Genomic DNA, 18,706 nt, shown 5'->3' on the forward strand with positions numbered 1-18,706 from the left:
GTCAAACCAAAATTTATTCAGACACCAGATATATATATATATTGTATAATATTTTTTTACTATTGGGTGCAGGACACTATAGTTCATTTAGACAGTAAAATGTTTGTCATAAAATAATTCATGAATGCTTTATTTTTAAATAACCTTTTACATTTACATTTAATCATTTAGCAGACGCTTTTATCCAAAGCGACTTACAAATGAGAACAATAGAAGCAATCAGACCAACGAGAGAACAACAATGGTAAACAAGTGCCATAACAAGTCTCAGTTAGTCTAGCACAGAACTCGTAGCAAGTTTTTTTTTTTTTTTTTTTTTTTTTTTTTTCCAAAGAATAGGATAGACAAGAAAAGAAAAGGTAAGTGCTAGTATTAGTTTGGTTTAAGTTGCTGGCGAAAAAGATGAGTCTTTAGATGTTGTTTGAAAATTATTAAAGACATCGGCTGTTCGAATTGAGATCGGGGAGTCATTCCCACCAGTATGGGCGCAGTCCAGGAAAAGGTCCGTGAGAGTGATTTTGAACCTCTTTGGGATGGCGCCACAAGGCGTCGTTCACTTGCAGAACGCAAGCTTCTGGAGGGCACATTAGTTTGAACTAGTGAGTTTAGGTAAGTTGGCGCCGTGCCAGTGGTCGTTTTGTAGGCTGGCATCAGTACCTCGAATTTGATGCGAGCGAGCGGGGCTACTGGTACGCCATAGTGTAACCTGATGAGGAGAGGATTAACATGGGCTTTTTTGTTAGCTCATTGAAGACAACCCTCGCTGCTGGCATTCTGGATCAGTTGTAGAGGCTTGATAGTACATGCAGGAAGGCCCGCCAGGAGAGCATTACAATAGTCCAGTCTGTGAGAGAACAAGAGCTTGGACAAGAAGTTGGGTGGATTGCTCTGACAGGGAAGGGGCCTAATCTTCCTAATGTTGTATAAGTCAAATCTGCAGGACCGGGTCGTTGTAGCAATATGGTCTGGTGAAGCTTAACTGATGATCCATCACAACTCCTAGGTTTCTGGCTGTCCGGAAGGAGTTTATGGTTGACGACCCAGCTGTAATCAGAGTAGTTGTTGATGAAACGATGGGGTTAAGCCTGGAACCACCAGCAGTTCAGTCTTAGTAAGGTTAAGCTGAAGGTGATGGTCATTCATCCACCTTGAAATGTTACTCAGACAGGCTGCAATGCGAGCAGCTACCGTCGGATCATCTGGTTGGAATGAGAAGTAGAGTTAAGTGTCATAAGCGTATTAAATGATAGGAAAAGCCATGCTTCTGAATGACAGATCCTAATGATGTCATGTAGATGAAGAAGAGAAGTGGTCCAAGTACTGAGCCTTGAGGAACCCCAGTAGCAAGTTGTTGTGACTTAGAAACTTCACCCCTCCAAGACACCATGAAGGATCTATTTTTTTTGAGAGGTAGGACTTGAACCACAGGAGTGCGGTGAAGCTGCTCTTGCCAGTCGCAGGGCTTCAGTAACCGAGAGCAGGGCAGTCTCAGTTGAGACTTTCAACTGTTTTACAGTTTTGGAAATGTGTTTGTGTAATATTCTTTTTTAACATGAAGAATAATACTTATTTTGATTATATAAAAAAAAACAAACTCCCCCCCACAGATATATACATCATGCTTCACTGTTAATGTTATTATTAAATGATTAGGCCTATTATAACATTGCATTCGGTTAGAGAGCAAAGGAATGACAATATAACCGGCACATTATTTGTTTTGTATTGCTTTTTACCTCCTTCTCTCGAAACTCTATCATTTTGTGTGTGTGTGTTTTTAGAAAATTCAGGGAATTTTCTATTCTTGTTTTTAGATTTTATTTTAGGCTATAAAACACAGGTAGCGGTATCTTATCCTATTGATGATTAATGTAAAATAAACGCTAAAAAGAAGATTTTTGTGTGTGTGTGTGTGTGTTAAAACACAGGTAGCGGTATCTTATCCTATTGATGATTAATGTAAAATAAACGCTAAAAAGAAGATTTTTGTGTGTGTGTGTGTGTGTGTTAAAACACAGGTAGCGGTATCTTATCCTATTGATGATTAATGTAAAATAAACGCTAAAAAGAAGATTTTTTTGTGTGTGTGAGTGCGGATCATGGTCTCATAGGCTACTATGAAAAATAATGTTTAATAAACAGAAACGAATCTGCCGATGGGGGCAGGTCTACAAATCCGTGAGTTTACAAATCCAAGGGAACAGATTGCGAAAGCGTGCGCAAGGATTATGCATTCGTGGGTACGGATTCAAAAACCGAAGGTACGGTTTAAAAAATCTGAGCGCACAGATTGGAAATCCGTGTACACTTTATAATTATTATTTATTTAACAAACAGAGACAACATTAAAAAAATTTGAGAACACTTTACAAAACAAACTGATGGGATGGAGTGCAAAACTGTCACCACTGATTGTATTTTTTTCTCCTACAGGTGACCTCCCGGGCTCCGTACTTAAGTGATTTCTTTGCCATTTGAACTGAACAAAATGAAGCATTGCTTAGTAATTGGTTGACCTAAATTGGTATTATCTGATTGTGTACTTAAATTTAAACGCTGACAGATATTCAACCGAATTCATTACATACCTTTCTATCAAAGTTATCTGACATTATCAAGATGAATTTGTTCTGACAGTGAGTTCTTGTCATATTTCATTACCATTTTCTAAACTATAGCAAATATCACACTGTGCTAATGTGAGACTGAATAAACTGAATAAGGTGTCTGAATAAATTTAGTTTTGACTGTATGTCTCTCTCTTTTCTCTGTGTGTTTGTCATTAAAAAAAAAACATATGAAGCAAATGTGCCCTTTAAATAAAATGAAGTGGACTTGTTTGTTTAGGTTGGTGACACGTGTCTGCATGTGTCTGCGCGATATAACCATGTGAGTGTGATCCGAGCGCTCCTGAGTGCCATCTGCTCAGTGACTGAAAGAAATCATGTAAGGACTTGACATATTGTTAAAACTGTAATTATGTCCATCCTGGAGATGTTTCTGATTCATCCCTAATGTTTAGGCGGGAGACACGGCTTTACATATCGCAGCTGCTCTGAATCACAGGAAGACTGTACGCATGTTACTGGAGGCTGGGGCCGACAGCCGCATCAAAAACAATGTGAGCACCTTCAGAAATATTAAATGAGCTTAGATACACTATATTGCCAAAAGTATTGGAACACCTCCTTCTAATGAACAGGTTTGACTGCTTTAGTAAAAAAAATGTGTACAGATGTTTAATGTTTAAGCATATAATGATATTCTATGGAATTGTGTGCTTCTAATTTTAGAGCAACAGTTTGAACAGGACCCTTATCTGTTCTAACATGACAATGCCTCTGTGTATAAAACAAGGTTCAAAAGAAAAGATTGAGGAGATTGGGAGAACTTGACTGGTCTGCAGAAAGCCAGCTGAACACCTCTGGTGTGACTTTAAATGCAGACATTGAGCCAAAAACTCATCACCAAACACCAATGACTTGTGCATATGGATACAGTCATTTTAGACACTTCCAAAACTGTTGCAACAGAGATGGAAATACAGCTGTTAAATGCATTAATTATGTGTCTATCTTTGTTGCCACAGTTTTGGAAGTGCCTGTTCTAAATAAGGGGGTGAGTCCCAATACTTTTGTCAATATAGTGTATGATGCGTTGATACAGTTTCACAAAATGTCTTTTAGTGTATTTCTTAGTTAAATCTTCCTGGATTAGTTAGTTAAATTGTCTGGATGTTTCTAGCTGCTATTGGCATGGAGCAGAAATGACCCATTTATCTGTGTGAGTATGCACATGACTCTTCTGTCTGTATGTTATTGGGTGAAGACGGGAGAGACGGCCCTCGATCAGGCTCGTGAAAATGATAATCCTGAAGTGGCACTGCTGCTCACCAAAGCTCCACAGGTAGGAAAAGATTTGGAACCGCACATATGAAAATGACTCAAATCACATGCAAAAAAACATACATACATGCAGCAAAAAATATGTTCCAGATTAATCATAATTGGCTAACAGTTTGGTTTTATTAACAATTTAAAGGGATAGTTTATCCAAATTGAAAACTTTGATCATTTACTAATTTGTCATTCCAAATCTGTATGACTTTTTTCTCCAGAACACCAAAAAACAAACAAAACAAACAAACAAAAAAAAACATCATAAGGGTTGGGTAAATGTTGACTGAATTTTCACTATCCCATTAATTACATTCTTCAGCTTTAAATTTAGCTGAGTGAAGAATTAAGACAAGCAACATGCCACTTGATGTCTGTATTCACATGTAGATCTTCACTCGAGGACGCACTGTGAGGAAGAGGAGGGACAAGATGAAGACTGAGCGGCGAGCACAGTCAGTCCCACGTGATGAGATGCTGGCGAGAAAGGTAAAGGAGCAAACCTACACTCCCTCTCTCTCAGACACAATCAGAACCCAAGGAGCATCTGTACGAGAGGCAGAGGAAGTTCAAACTAAATGTTAGGTAATTAATTATTGAACATTCATACTCCCGCAGTAATATGACACATCAGATGAGAAATAACATCTTCAATAATTCAAATCCTGATTGTACCATAGTCACGCCGTCTATCTCAAGACATTTTGAGGCTTTCATTTTTCAAGTCTAGTGTGTAGAACTGCTTCCTTTCAACAATACTTTAGTAACAACCAGTGTTACTAGTTTGAAAATTTTTATGAAGTGAATACTGTATGTCATAGTATAGACTTGACAAATAAAACTAGAGGTTAAAAAAATCATACTACATGATACATTATTTCAGATAATTATTAAATACAAACATGATGGTAACATATACAGTCCAGGAAGGGAACGTTTTTGTTTTTGTTTTTTACTACTTTGCCTGAACTGTGAAAAATATCTGAGTTGTCCACATTCCTGCCTTTTGTGGATTTAATAAAGCTGGCAGTAAATAAAAATACAACTTGTATGTTATAGAACTTATGAACAATTCATCCATGTGTGAAATTCTTTTTTATAATTTTGTTTAACCTTACAATATTTAATCAGAATGGTGAAAACATCAGATGTCTCACTCACATCTCAACATCCAGTCATTTCTTTTTCAATAAGCCATTACACTCGGATGTGCAGTATGTAAGAAAAGATGTGTCGGTACTTTCGTTTCATTAGGCCTTTGGCTAACAATAAACGAGTAGTACTCTCAGTTCTGCATAACACATTTCATCATGTTCATATCCATTTTGCTGGTCTTTGTCTTAATAAAGTGTCTTTACTCTTGTGTTTGCGCAGGGCAGTGTATCTCCTGTAAATGACACTCATGGCAGTGATAATGACAATGTGTGTGTCACAGAGGCACGTGCGAACAAAAACAGTGAGAAGAAAGTCAAAGAGAGGGTTCGTCATGCATGTATTTTCTAGTTTAGGGAATGATGTATAATCAGCTGGGTATAATATGGGAATTATAAGTGCATGCTAAGTGCAGAGTCCTGGGTTTCTGTTGCAGTAGTGATAGGAATTTGCATAGTTTTCTTGTGTCGGAGAGCTCTTATGGATTGTGTGCTGTGTGTTTTTTGCAGCTGTCGCTGTCAGATGCCCTCATTCAAAGACAAAATAAACACAGTGATCATAAGAAGAAGAGTAAAACAGAAAGTTCATCAGCTCTTCCTCATAACTACAAAGCGTTCCAGCTCTATACTCTCTACAGAGGCAAAGATGGCAAGATCATGCAGGCGAGGAATCAGATTAAACTGATTTATTTCTCAAACAGCTTTCCATTGAAAATCACTTTTAGTAGTTGGGCTGTCAAAGAACCTTTATATTTGCATGTTTGGGTTACTCATGGGTTATTTTAAACACATTTTTAGGGACTTTTTTTTTTACTATAAATCTATAACTATTCATTATTACATTACAATCAAACTTTATATCCTATGAATAGATTATAATAATTAACTGAAATCTATAAGAATTTATTTTATTATTATTTTATGAGAAATTGTATTTCACACCTTTTAAACGTAAAAAGCATTCAATTAATTTGTTGTCTATGTGCATTTTCTAAAATAGTTTGTCTATTTATCATGGAAATGAGAAGTGACAAACATCTCTGCATGGGCCTGTTTTGCGTTTGTTTGTTTGTTTTTTTTAATCAAAAGTAATTTGATAAATAGAACCTGTTAGAAACCTTTAAATTGATTATTGATGCATGTACGTGTGTTATTTCCATTAAAGTCCCCGTTGAATGGCTGCAGGTGTGAACCTCTCATTAACAGACTGGAGAATCAGCTCGTGGCCACTAAAGAGGAGATACAGTCAGAGATTCACACTGTACAGGAGCTCATGAACGGCAAGATGGGCCAAATAGAGCGCAAGAACAAGCATCAGGTGCATACAGCCTAGACTCCACAAGACCTACCAGCATTCTGTCTGAGCTTCATCTGAATATATAATAATCCAGGTGTCCTCATTAAGGGTCCATACGCTGAAATTTAGGCCACTGGTCCAATTCACATAAAACATGCTCATCTAGAGTCCCTTATTATGACAAAACTTTTGATTTGTCAAAACATTTTCCAGATTTGAACTAGTTCACTTTTTGGGTGTAGCCTATACAGGTGCATCTCAATAAATTAGGATGTTGTGTAAAAGTTCATTTATTTCAGTAATTCAACTCAAATTGTGAAACTTGTGTATTAAATAAATTCAATGCACACAGACTGAAGTAGTTTAAGTCTTTGGTTCTTTTAATTGTGATGATTTTGGCTCACATTTAACAAAAACCCACCAATTCTCAACAAATTAGAATACTTCATAAGACCAATAAAACATTTTTTTTTTTTGAATTGTTGGCCTTCTGGAAAGTGTGTTTATTTACTGTACATGTACTCAATTCTTGGTAGGGGCTCCTTTTGCTTTAATTACTGCCTCCGTTCGGCGTGGCATGGAGGTGATCAGTTTGTGGCACTGCTGAGGTGGTATGGAAGCCCAGGCTTTTCTGGACAGTGGCCTTCAGTCATTTGAATTTTTTTTTTTTTTGTGTCTGTTGTTTCTTGACAAGTGGCCTTATCTTCCTCTGGACAATACCCCATAGATTCTCTCTGGGGTTCAGGTCTGGTGAGTTTGCTGGCCAGTCAAGCACACCAACACCATGGTCATTTAATCAACTTTTGGTGCTTTTGGCAGTGTGGGCAGGTGACAAATCCCGCTGGAAAATGAAATCAGCATCTTCAAAAAGCTGGTCAGCAGAAGGAAGCATGAAGTGCTCCAAAATTTCTTGATAAATGGGTGCAGTGACTTTGGTTTTCAAAAAAAACACAATGGACCAACACCCAGCAGATGACATTCCAAACCAAATCATCACAGACTGTGTGGAAAACTTAAACACTGGACTTCAAGCAACTTGGGCTATGAGCTTCTCTCACCCTTCCTCCAGACTCTAGGACCTTGGTTTCAAATTGAAAATACAAAACTTGCTCTCATCTGAAAAGAGGACTTTGGACCACTGGGGCAACAGCCCAGTTCTTCTCTCCTTAGCCCAGGAAAGACACCTCAGGAGAGGCTTAACAAGAGGAATACGACAACTGTAGCCAATTTCCTTGACACGTCTGTGGTGGCTCTTGATGCCTTGACCCCAGCCTCAGTCCATTCCTTGTGAAGTTCACTCAAATTCTTAAATCCATCGATTTGCTTGACAATCCCTCATAAGGCTGCGGTTCTCTCAGTTGGTTGTGCATCTTTTTCTTCCACACTTTTTCCTTCCACTCAACTTTCTGTTAACCATGCTTGGATACAGCACCTCTGTGAAACAGCAAGCTTCTTTTGGCAATGAATGTTTGTGTCTTACCCCTCCTTGTGAAGGGTGTCAATGATTGTCTTCTGGACAACTGTCAGATCAGCAGTCTTCCCCATGATTGTGTAGCTAGTGAACCAAACTGAGAGACCGTTTTGAAGGCTCAGGAAACCTTTGCAGGTGTTTTGAGTTGATTAGCTGATTGGCATGTCACCATATTCTAATTTGTTGGGTTTTTGTTAAATGTGAGCCAAAATCATCACAATTAAAAGAACCAAAAACTTTAACTATTTCAGTCTGTGTGCATTGAATTTATTTAATACACGTGTTTCACAATTTGAGTTGAAATAAAATAACTTTTCCACAACATTCTAATTTATTGAGATGCACCTGTATAGTGACTACTGTAAATAAAAAAGGGAAAATTCAACCAAAGCCAATAATCGATTTAAATTCAGCTACCCATAATTTAAATTGCTAATAGCCAATCCTTATGCTGCTTGCACCTATGTATATTTATCTGTTTCATTAAATGTTTTTATGTACATAACTTTGGGGTGTGTTTTTGTTTTTTTTGTGGTTGACTATTGCAATTTCAGATCAGAGCTCTAGATAAGATCACTTTAGAGAGAGTGTCTGCTGAGAGGATTGAATGTTTACATCGCATTGACAAGCGAGCCATACAAGAGCGCTTGGAAGGTGAAAAAAGACAGGTAACATTCACCAATAAATGTACATGCAGATAATCATCTTGGCATAAACCCTATTTTACATGCTTGAGAAACAGATTGCTTTTTTCTCTAGATATAAAAGGAATAATATCTGTTTTTTTAGTGGTCATGGGCTAATCTTTGAATTTCTGTAAGCAGGCGTCAGTGGTCAGTGATCTCAAGAACTGGTGTGTTTCGAAGATCCAAAGTTTGGAGACGCGTCTTTCTGGCGATCGCAGCAACACTAAGTTACAGCGCTCCTCGTCCCTCAAAGACACGCTTTCAGATTGTGATCCCCGTTCCCACACAGCTCTACCGCAAACATCTGGTGCCAAAGCCTGCTACTCTCCATCAACAAACCAACCAGAGCCCAAAGATGGACGAGAGACTGTAGCAGCGAGCACGAGTGCTGAGGATGGATCAGCTGGTTACTATGTGATTGAGGTGGACCGCGTCTCGCCGGGTATGACACTCGTGACGTGATCAGCCACACACACATTCAGCTGTGTTTCATTTATTTAATGTATAATGATATATAATAATAATAATGGCATTTTTATTGTACACATGTATATATAACAAATTGTTGCAAATGTTGAAATTAAATTTAGGCATTAACAAATGAATAAGGAACTAGTTAAGCAGAATTAATTTAATTTAAAGCACACACACATCTTACTGTGTAATTTGTTTTAGATTTTTGAAGGCAAAAAGGATTTGTAAAAATCCTGCAGATACCCTGCAAATTCTTTCTTATACACGTATGTATATATAGTCTACTTTATGTTGGATATTTATATTATGCAATGTTATATGCAATCCAGACCGGTGGTTTTTAATAGCACATTAACTTCTGATTTAAAGTGAAAAACTCAAGTGTGTGTGTGTGTAATTTACCACAGTTTAAACTGCTGTAAAAACTTGAAAGTGCTTGAAAAGTGCTTGAATCTGGATTTGGAAAAAGTGTAAGGACCCTGCATATATCACCAAGACATCAATGCAGGGGTCTAGAGATATGTTTTTAGCATCTAGACATTCAGAGGAAGATTCCTCTCCAAGCTCTTCTTCAATAATAGGATGAAGCCATTAGTTAAGTAAAGCATCATTCAAGACTAGGTGTTTTAGTGTATTTCGCAGAGCTAAAGAACATCCAGATGCACAGCGGCTTGTAAGATCTAGCATTCTGACCACTTTGAAGGAATAGTTCATCCAAAAATGAAAATTTGCTGTACATTTACTCACCCTCAGGCCATTCAAGATGTAGATGAGTTTGTTTCTTCATCAGGTTTGTAGAAATGTAGCATTGCATCACTGTCTCATCAATGGATGCTCTGCAGTGAATGGGTGCCGTCAGAATGAGAGTCCAAACAGCTGATAAAAACATCACAATAATCCACAAGTAATCCACAGCACTCCAGTCCATCAGTTAACATCTGGAGAAGTGAAGGCTGCATGTTTTTAAGAAAGAAATACATCATTAAGGCATGTTTGTCTTCAAACCATTGCTTTTGGCTAAAGTACGAGTTCATAATCCATAATAATGATTCCTCTAGTGAAGAAGTCCATCCCTTGATGTCCTCTCACATCAAAATCCAGTTCTGGACAGTTGTGTCTTGTAAATGGTGTTTAATTTGTGCATATGTCTCTCCTGATTCAGACCAGAACACTTTTTCTCTAGAGAAAGTAATATTATATATAGAGGACTCTTAAACGTCTTATTGATGGATGTGTTTAGTTGTGTGGATTACTTGTGGATAATTGTGGTGTTTTTATCAGCTGTTTGGACTCTCATTCTGACGGCACCCATTCACTGCAGAGGTGAATTACTCCAAATTAATTATAAGATTTATTTGAATTATTTAGAGAGTGAAAGTTTGTGTGTGCAACATTACCTCAATGCTGAGAAATGATAATGTTGCAATCAAGTAGCAAAGCTTATTAAGTTTATAAGAAGCCCATGGTATTAAGATTATTGTTACTTAACAATTGCATCTGGTGCTTGTGTCAGTATGTATGCAGTATGCAAACTTTCTGAAGCTGTTTTGTCTTTTCAGAAAAGCAGTCAGCACAGAATCAATCTGCACCCCCGTCTCCTTGTATAGTCCGACCTAAGCAACGATCCCGGGCCTGTAGTGACCCTCACCGAGCGCAAGATGGGCCTCTGGAGCTGAGACCTGTCCCTGATCAGTGCTGCGAGCACAGGAACCTCAAAAGAGCAAAGACCAAACAAAACGCTCAAACCGTGACGAGTTTAGGAGACCCGCACACAACCGAGGCTTCCTTCGCCCAGGAGCGGGAAAACATGCACGCGCTGGAGGTTACGCAGTACTTTTTTGAGGCAGTGACTGTGCAGATGGAGCGCTGGTATGAACACAAGATTGAAGAAGCACGCTGGCAGGCCAACCAGAGAGTCCAGGCTGACAGAGCCGCTCTGCTGGACAGAATAAGCTACCTTGAGGAAGAACTCAGACTGCTGAGAACTAACGAGCAGCAGGAGAGCTAGTACAGAAGATAACACTAGTGTAGCGTCCGCATGGATGAGTGAAGTTCAATAGAGCAGCTAACACATCAGCAGCAAACGTCAGGAGAAGTAGCACCTAAACACTTCAAGTTTACACTAGTTTATCACACAGTTCATAATGGAGAGCACTCGCATTCTTAGCACTGTAGTGGGCATTAGCATAAACTGTCTGCTGAGGCTTGTTGCCGCCAGAGTAACACAAGAATGCACTTTATGTACATGCTGCCAGAGCCCTGTTCAAGACTTTGTGTCTGTGTTTGCGTGCTTGCGTTGGCTTTACACACTAACCGTCACTGCCAAAGATCTGTTCCAACTCCAGGTTTTAACCTCTTTGATAGTGCACTACAAAGCTAAGTCTGTTTTATTGTAAAAGGACAAAAATGTAATGCATACTGTATAACGTAAATGTGTATTCTTAATTAAGAATAAGGCATGAACACATTTATTCCAGTGCTAGTCCTCAAATTTGCTGAAAGTGTCGAAATTTTGCCACTACTTTTGAGGATTGTCAGATCATATAAAACCAGTGAACGCTGACAAATAAAAGTAAGAAAATCCATCACAGCAAACACCGTGATATAAGCAAGTATTCGTTTTTGTATATGGTCTTTATCGCACAAAATGAAATGTCTTAACCTGTGATGCTGAACTGAGGATGTTGATGTAGTTTGTAGGGGAAGTAGAAGAACACAATGAAATAAGTGTTTGTAACAGATTTGCATGTGTGAATGTTTCATTTGGAAGGTAAGTCGTCTAATTTAACAGTTTTTAATCATTACTTTAAAAACATTCAGCAAAAAACTGTCCCTTTCTGTATTTTGAGGTTAAAATCACTCAACTATAACTGTGATCCGGTGTGAAAGGCCCACTTTTCACCATCCAATCAAACATGAATGTCATTTTATGTTGATTTTTAAGTTGCTGGTCATTCTTTCAGCGACACTTAACCTCACACTGCTCCATGAAGACTGACCTATAATGTGTAGATTGTTTTAAGTGTTGTTGAAATGATTAAAATGTAAAATAATCATATTGCCAGTGACTATTGATGTTGAACTATGTAACCGCAACTGTCTTGACAAACGTTAACAACTAATATGTAATTTTGTTTTTCGTATTTTTATATATATACATGTACAAATACTAGAATAATTGTTTACAGCTGCTTCAAATGGAACATTATTATTTACTATATAAGACAGCTGTGTGATCTGTCACAAATGAATGTTTATTAAACTAAAAAAAAGCAAAGAAAGAAGAATCCATCAAGTGTCTCTGGCTGGAAACAGAATTATTTGATTTGATCAGCCATAAAGGACCGTTTGTGTCTATATGTGCACTTCACAAAGCATCACAACAGTGAAATTTCTATTGTTTCATATATAAACCGTTTCATTGTGTAGTTTGATAATATATTGCATATTTAGCTGAGATTGCACGAGCCTTTTGAGTACTTATACAAAAGTGCAATGGCCAACATTTAGCAGATTTTCCATGGACAAATGCAGTTCTATAATAAGATCTCTCCCCTTGTGTGGTGAAGCTTCTCTGTAGGGATGTTGTGCTCTGCTTCTGGCAGACTGTGATGTCCTGGAGGCATCTCAGCTCGTCGGGTTGTTTGGGGGACATGGCCAGATTGCACAGATTTACAGTTCCACATTTTTCTGCCGGTCATGATGGATTTTACAAGAACAGCTTTGAGGTGCAAGACACTTCTCATCATGTCCTGACAGGTATTTTCATGGTTTCAGATCTGTGTGGAACGTTTATTGGCGTTTGCTAAATAATCCAGATGTCAGCCACAGGAGTATGTGATATTTCAGCTACACACCAAGTAAATATGACTCAGAGACGTCAATGTATTGGCTTTTATTAATATTTGGCAAAAAGTAAAAGAAAGAGCACTTAAATATTATACATTTATATAAATGCCAGATATCCTTTCACATTATAGTGTCCTTTTTTTTAAAAGGGACAGTTCACCCCAAAATTGATAGCCTAACTGTTACCAGTCTTACACTGCACACCAGTCGTTCCAAACCCACAAGACTTTTGTTCATCTTCAAAAATGCAAATTAAGATATTTTAATGAAACTGGAGATTTCTGTCCCTCAGTTTAAAGTTCAGTCACCCATAACACTGACACTTTAATACAGACAAGACACACAGTGCCTTTATACTTCGCTTTAAACTGTTTAAATTTAGGCTTTTATTTACATATAAACATTGATCGACACGCATACATAGAGCACGACAAATATGGTAAAGGAAAGCTCAAACTGCTTCATTGATGCATGAGAACCAGTGTGGTTTGTTCTCGTGTATAACGAGACATTAGTTTTGTGTTTACCATATTTCATGCCCTCTATGTATGCGAGTTGATCAATGTTTATATGCAAAAAAAAGCATAAATTAAATCTGTTCATCATATAAAGTGGATTGTGCCTCTTCAGAAGACTATATGAACCTCCTGATTCATATAGAAGTCGCTTTATACTAGTTAAAGAGTGAATGTTTTGGATGCGTGTACTTGTGATAGGGAAAAACGAGATTATTACAAACATCTTTGTACTTCGATGAATCAGAAGTCAGATGAGTGAAAGTCTTATGTGTCTGGAATGACATTAAGGCAAGTAATTGATGACAGAATTTTCATTTCTGTCTGAACTATACTTTTAATAAATGGTGAACATTTCGATTTCCAGATAAACTCTGAATTGGACGCCAGTAAGATCCGTCCAAGTTCTAGCATCCAGCTAACGCGAGAGATCTTCTCAAATCCTCCAGAAGATTGTGCTCTTGAGTGATCATCATGCGGATCACATCCCGAGGAGGAAAACCATACAAAATTTACAGTGCATGTAAATGGAGAACATTGTAAGTAGGGCCCAAACTGCAAAAAATACACTGACAAAAAAAAATAAAACAACACATTTTATATGAGAACAGCCAACAACCAACAACTACATCGCAACAGTGACAAACTTTATGCAACTGAGAAGCAAAGCAGTGCAGGAGCAGAGTAAGATCACCTACTAGAAACCAACAGCTCAGAGACTCGCTGAACTTTAAAAAAAGATCTACCGTTTATTGTCAATCCCATAGCCATGTATGAAGCACAGCTCACAACATAGTCACTTTTAATCCAAGCTGTTTTCTGCTGGTGAAAAATGCCCCAAACTTGCATAACTCGCATGAAACTGATTGTGCTGACCCTTACCAAAAAGTAGTATACTTCAAGTTTATTTTATTAAGTATACTTAAGTAAAGTTCAAGTATATTTAGACTTTTTGTAAGTATAAGCCAAGTACACTTAAATGTCATTTTAAGTATATTTCTGAGGAGTACATAAATCCTATTTCTGAGAAGTACATTAAAAGTAAACTAAAAGCATACTTTCCTATTTTTTAGTTTAAAAGAAGTATACTAATAGCACACTTGAATAAACTTCTTTTTCGTAAGGGGATTCCTATTGAAATTACTGCATTTTGAAGGGCAAAACTCAAATGTAACCGCACTTTTAAACTGAGTTCACTGTTCAGTTTCTCTGCAATTAAAATTTAAGGTCTTTTTTTTCTTCTTCTTCATGCACTTCTGTAAATGGTCACATCTTTGGAGTGCTGGATTTTGGGATGAGGGCATATCTATACAGTTCACCAAAAAAACTAATATTTGCTGAATATGTACTCATCCTCAGGCCACCCAAAATGTAGATATGTTTGTTTCTTCATGGAACAGATTTGGAGAAATGTAACATTCCATCAGTGTCTCATAAATGGATGCTCTGCAGTGAATGGGTGCTGTCAGAATGAGAGTCCATCTATCTATCTATCTATCTATCTATCTATCTATCTATCTATCTATCTATCTATCTATCTATCTATCTATCTATCTATCTATCTATCTATCTATCTATCAACCTTCTCCCTTGCCCATATATATAAAAATGCTTGATACTGTTGTAATATGCAGCTAGTAGTGACCAGAAATTTCCAGGCATTCATGCTTCTCCTTTAATGTTACTTTAAGTTTCTTGGCAGCCAACAACATGTTTTCATCAGGTGTCCTGTTCTTTGGAATGTGTTTGTTGCACCCTTCTGACACCACTTGTTTACGATGGCATTCACTTTATTGCAAATACCAATGTGCTTGTGTAATTTGTTCATTTTAAACAGTACCATCTCTTATAAAAGGGTGTGCATATTCATGCAACCAGGTAATTGTAGATTTGTATTTTTCTGTAAAAATCTAATAACTAAACTTTCTATTTGTTTCTTACATAATTTGTGTTGGTTTCAATAGTTTATAGAAAAAGATCTGACTGATTTGAATCGATGTAGCATACATGATCGGCCAATTATGCTGGAGGATCTCCTCGCACTCACATTCTACATCTCATCTCAAAAAACCTTTCTGGACTGGTGCCAATTTATTATTAATGCACTTTAGTGGTTTAGCTTATACTATAATTTAAGCAACATAATGTATTTTGCTTATTAATAAGTAATACATTTAAGCTTTTTTATTCTATTAATTTTACTCGTTATATATGCTTATATTCAAATGTTTTTTTGTTTTTTTGAGTTAAAATAATTATTTATGAAACAATTTTTATCTAAAGATTATTCTATTCTATATCTTACACTTTGTGTTCTCAAGCATACAGGAGTCAAATCACTTTCCTATAAGCATAACTGAATATCTTTAAAGTCAACATTTATTCTTTAAATGTGTGTATACTCAGTCTACCATTAAGTGGATAACACTGTTTTCTATGAAAGACTCTCTGATGCTTTTAAAATCAGAAATAGTAGTCTTGCCTCAGGAGTTGTGCCTCTAAATTTTAAACATGCAATAGTGGAACCATTGATTAAGAAATCAAATTTGGATACCTCGATTCTTGATCATTTTAGACCTATCTCAAAACTTCCGTTCCTTTCCAAAATATTAGAGAAGGATGTTTTTACTCAATTACAATCCTTTTGAAGTCAACATGGTTTGCAGGAAGTGTTTCAGTCTGGTTTTAAATCACTCCACCCCACAGAAACGGCCCTGCTGAAAGTTTTTAATGACCCGTTACTAGCTACTGACTCCTCATGCTCCTGGATCTTACGGCATTTGACACTGTAGACCATAACATCCTGGTTTCTCAGTTGGAGCATTGCGTTGGAGTTAGGGGAACTGCGCTGGAAGTTTTTCAGTCCGTTTTGTGTCATCCTCTGCATCTCTCTCGTGTGGAGTCCCTCAGGGTTCCATCCTTGGACCTATCTTATTTTCATTATATCTACTTCTGTTAGGGTTCATTTTTAGGAAATACAGCATCTCGTTTCATTGTTATGCAGACAATACACAACTTTATCTCCCTTTTTAATCGGAAAGATGCAAACTCTATAGCACCACTGCCACTCCTTCTCTATCAAGATAAAGCCATCGACCTCTACAAATTCAAAAAATTTAAAATTAAAAAAAAAAAAAACAGAAGTCATGATATTTAGACCTGGCAACACATGTGACCCCCTTGATCTAAAGTTGAGTGTTATAAAATCATATGTAAAGCCAAATGTTAAAAACCTGGATGTTATAAGGGAAAGTGATTTTAAATTGGATAAACAAATTAATTCAGTAACTAAATCTAGTTTTTTTATCAAGATGAAAGTCTTTTTCGTATTCCAATGATTTTGAAAGGGTCATACATGCTTTTATCTCGACCCGTCTTGACTATTGTAATGGACTCTATGTAGGTATTAATCAGGCTTCCCTTAAACAGTTACAGATGGTACAAAATGCTGCTGCTCGTCTGTTAACAGGGACACGCAAGAGTGAACAAATTACACCCATACTGGCTTCTCTTCATTGGCTTCCTGTTAGTTTTAGAATTGATTTTAAGGTTTTAGTTTATAAGTCATTAAGTGGACTGACAAGGCTGAAAAGCAGGGGTGACCGGGCTTTTGCAGTTTTGCTGCTTTGGAATAACTTGCCCCTATATGTTAGGCAGTCCCAGACGCTTGCTGTTTTTAAATCCAGTCTTAAAACTTATTTTTAGACTCTGGCATTTAACTCCGTATGAGAGCCGTTTTATGTATTTTGTTAGTGTTAATATCTGTTATTTTTTGCTATATTTTGATTATGCTTGTACAGCACTTTGGTGAACAATGGTTGTTTTTTAAAAAAAGTGCTCTATAAATAAACTTGATTTGATACACATTTCACACATTCTGAAGGTTTGAGTGGTGTGTGTGTGTGTGTGTATATATATATATTATAGTTCTAAATGTTGCATGAAGTGAGCTATTAAGGGTGTCCAATTCTTAGCCAAGATTTTATCATATAATTCCATCAGTGCCATAAACCTATCTTCATGTACTAAAAAAAAATACTAATAATAACGTGCACTGATAAATCAGTTATTAGCACAGCAACATTCCATTAAAATAAATGTAAATTTTGATTTCATAGCAACTTTACACACATTATGTGTCCTGCATTTTTAAAAGAATATGTGTATAATTACACACAAACAGCAGACACTGAAGTACGTGGTTTGTGCTTAAGACCTTTTATTTATTACCACCCCATCCTTTCTCCCATTCAAGGCAAATTTACACTCAAAGAAGCTACAGATGCTTTTCCTGGGAATAAGACCACCATCAAAAAAAAAAAAACTCTCCCCATAACACAATAAGAAGAACCACAATATATTAGAGAGCTATCAGAAAAATAAAATTCTAAAACAATGACGCCAGGAGACTGTTCTTGCAGAAAAACAGAAGGCTTTGGTAGTGACACAGCAAAATCTCTTCGTAACAAGGAGAGAAACCAAAAGTGTTTTGCTCAGGATCTGTAGTGATATGTACTGTAGTGTTTTGACATCATATCCTGTGGAACAGAACAGGATCTAGCCCATGGTTTCTTTCTTAAACCTTTGGGACTAAGAAAAGGGAGTAAAGTACTAGGCTAATTTACACTGCATAACTTATATATACAATTTCTGTGTGTATAAATAAAAATACACAGAGCAAACATTTACAATGTTTTTTTTTTTTCTTGGGAACTCGGCTAAATTTACCAGCGTACACTATAATCTCCCTCATAGTTTTGGTGAAAAAAAGGATCAAATCAAAGTCCCTGTGCAGTCTAGTGCCCTGTGCCACTCAGAATGAGAAACAAATCCACACAATCATAAATAAAGACATCATTTCAGGAAGAAAATACTCAACCTGTTTCAGCTACCATTAAAAAAAGTCTTTAAATAAATTAAAGAGGAGTAAAAATACAGAGCTCCACTGCATCATTAGATTCTCGGTTGTTCGAAAGGCACCAGACACGTGCATCCTGAACGAAAAATAATAAATACAGCACAAAGTGTCAAGGCAGACTCAAACAGTCACCACCAAAGATGGAAGAGAGAAAACATACACACAAACATATAAAAACGCACTCACATCCTACACAGGTATGTCTCGTGAAAATATGCCCCAGTGTTACCCATAAATCAAAAGACATAAGAAATTATATTTAGCATAATAAAAATCAGCCAGTTTTTAGGGCATTTAAAATTGTTGCCATGTTCATGAGAATTACAGACATTTTCCCTTTACGTTCAAATGTTTTACTTCTGAATTAGTAATTTTAAAATTTCAAAATGTAAACATTTAAACAAAAAAAAAAAAATAAAAAAATACAAAGAAAACAAATACATCTTCAC

General features: G+C 36.8%; 1 protein-coding gene across 1 annotated transcript in view; it reads left to right on the forward strand.

Moving 5' to 3' along the window:
• LOC109082974 (ankyrin repeat domain-containing protein 6-like) overlaps positions 1–12,240 on the forward strand; it is a 32,488-nt gene extending 20,248 nt beyond the window's left edge. The window contains exons 7-16 of the mRNA XM_042747452.1: positions 2,848–2,946; positions 3,023–3,121; positions 3,829–3,906; positions 4,287–4,385; positions 5,271–5,375; positions 5,558–5,710; positions 6,213–6,365; positions 8,370–8,483; positions 8,640–8,943; positions 10,535–12,240. Coding sequence (XP_042603386.1) covers positions 2,848–2,946; positions 3,023–3,121; positions 3,829–3,906; positions 4,287–4,385; positions 5,271–5,375; positions 5,558–5,710; positions 6,213–6,365; positions 8,370–8,483; positions 8,640–8,943; positions 10,535–10,983 — 1,653 coding nt within the window. The 3' untranslated portion in view covers positions 10,984–12,240. The remainder of the gene's footprint in view (positions 1–2,847; positions 2,947–3,022; positions 3,122–3,828; positions 3,907–4,286; positions 4,386–5,270; positions 5,376–5,557; positions 5,711–6,212; positions 6,366–8,369; positions 8,484–8,639; positions 8,944–10,534) is intronic.
• The last annotated feature ends 6,466 nt before the right edge of the window (positions 12,241–18,706 follow it).

Source organism: Cyprinus carpio, chromosome B20, assembly GCF_018340385.1.
Source record: "Cyprinus carpio isolate SPL01 chromosome B20, ASM1834038v1, whole genome shotgun sequence".
Taxonomy (NCBI): domain Eukaryota; kingdom Metazoa; phylum Chordata; class Actinopteri; order Cypriniformes; family Cyprinidae; genus Cyprinus; species Cyprinus carpio.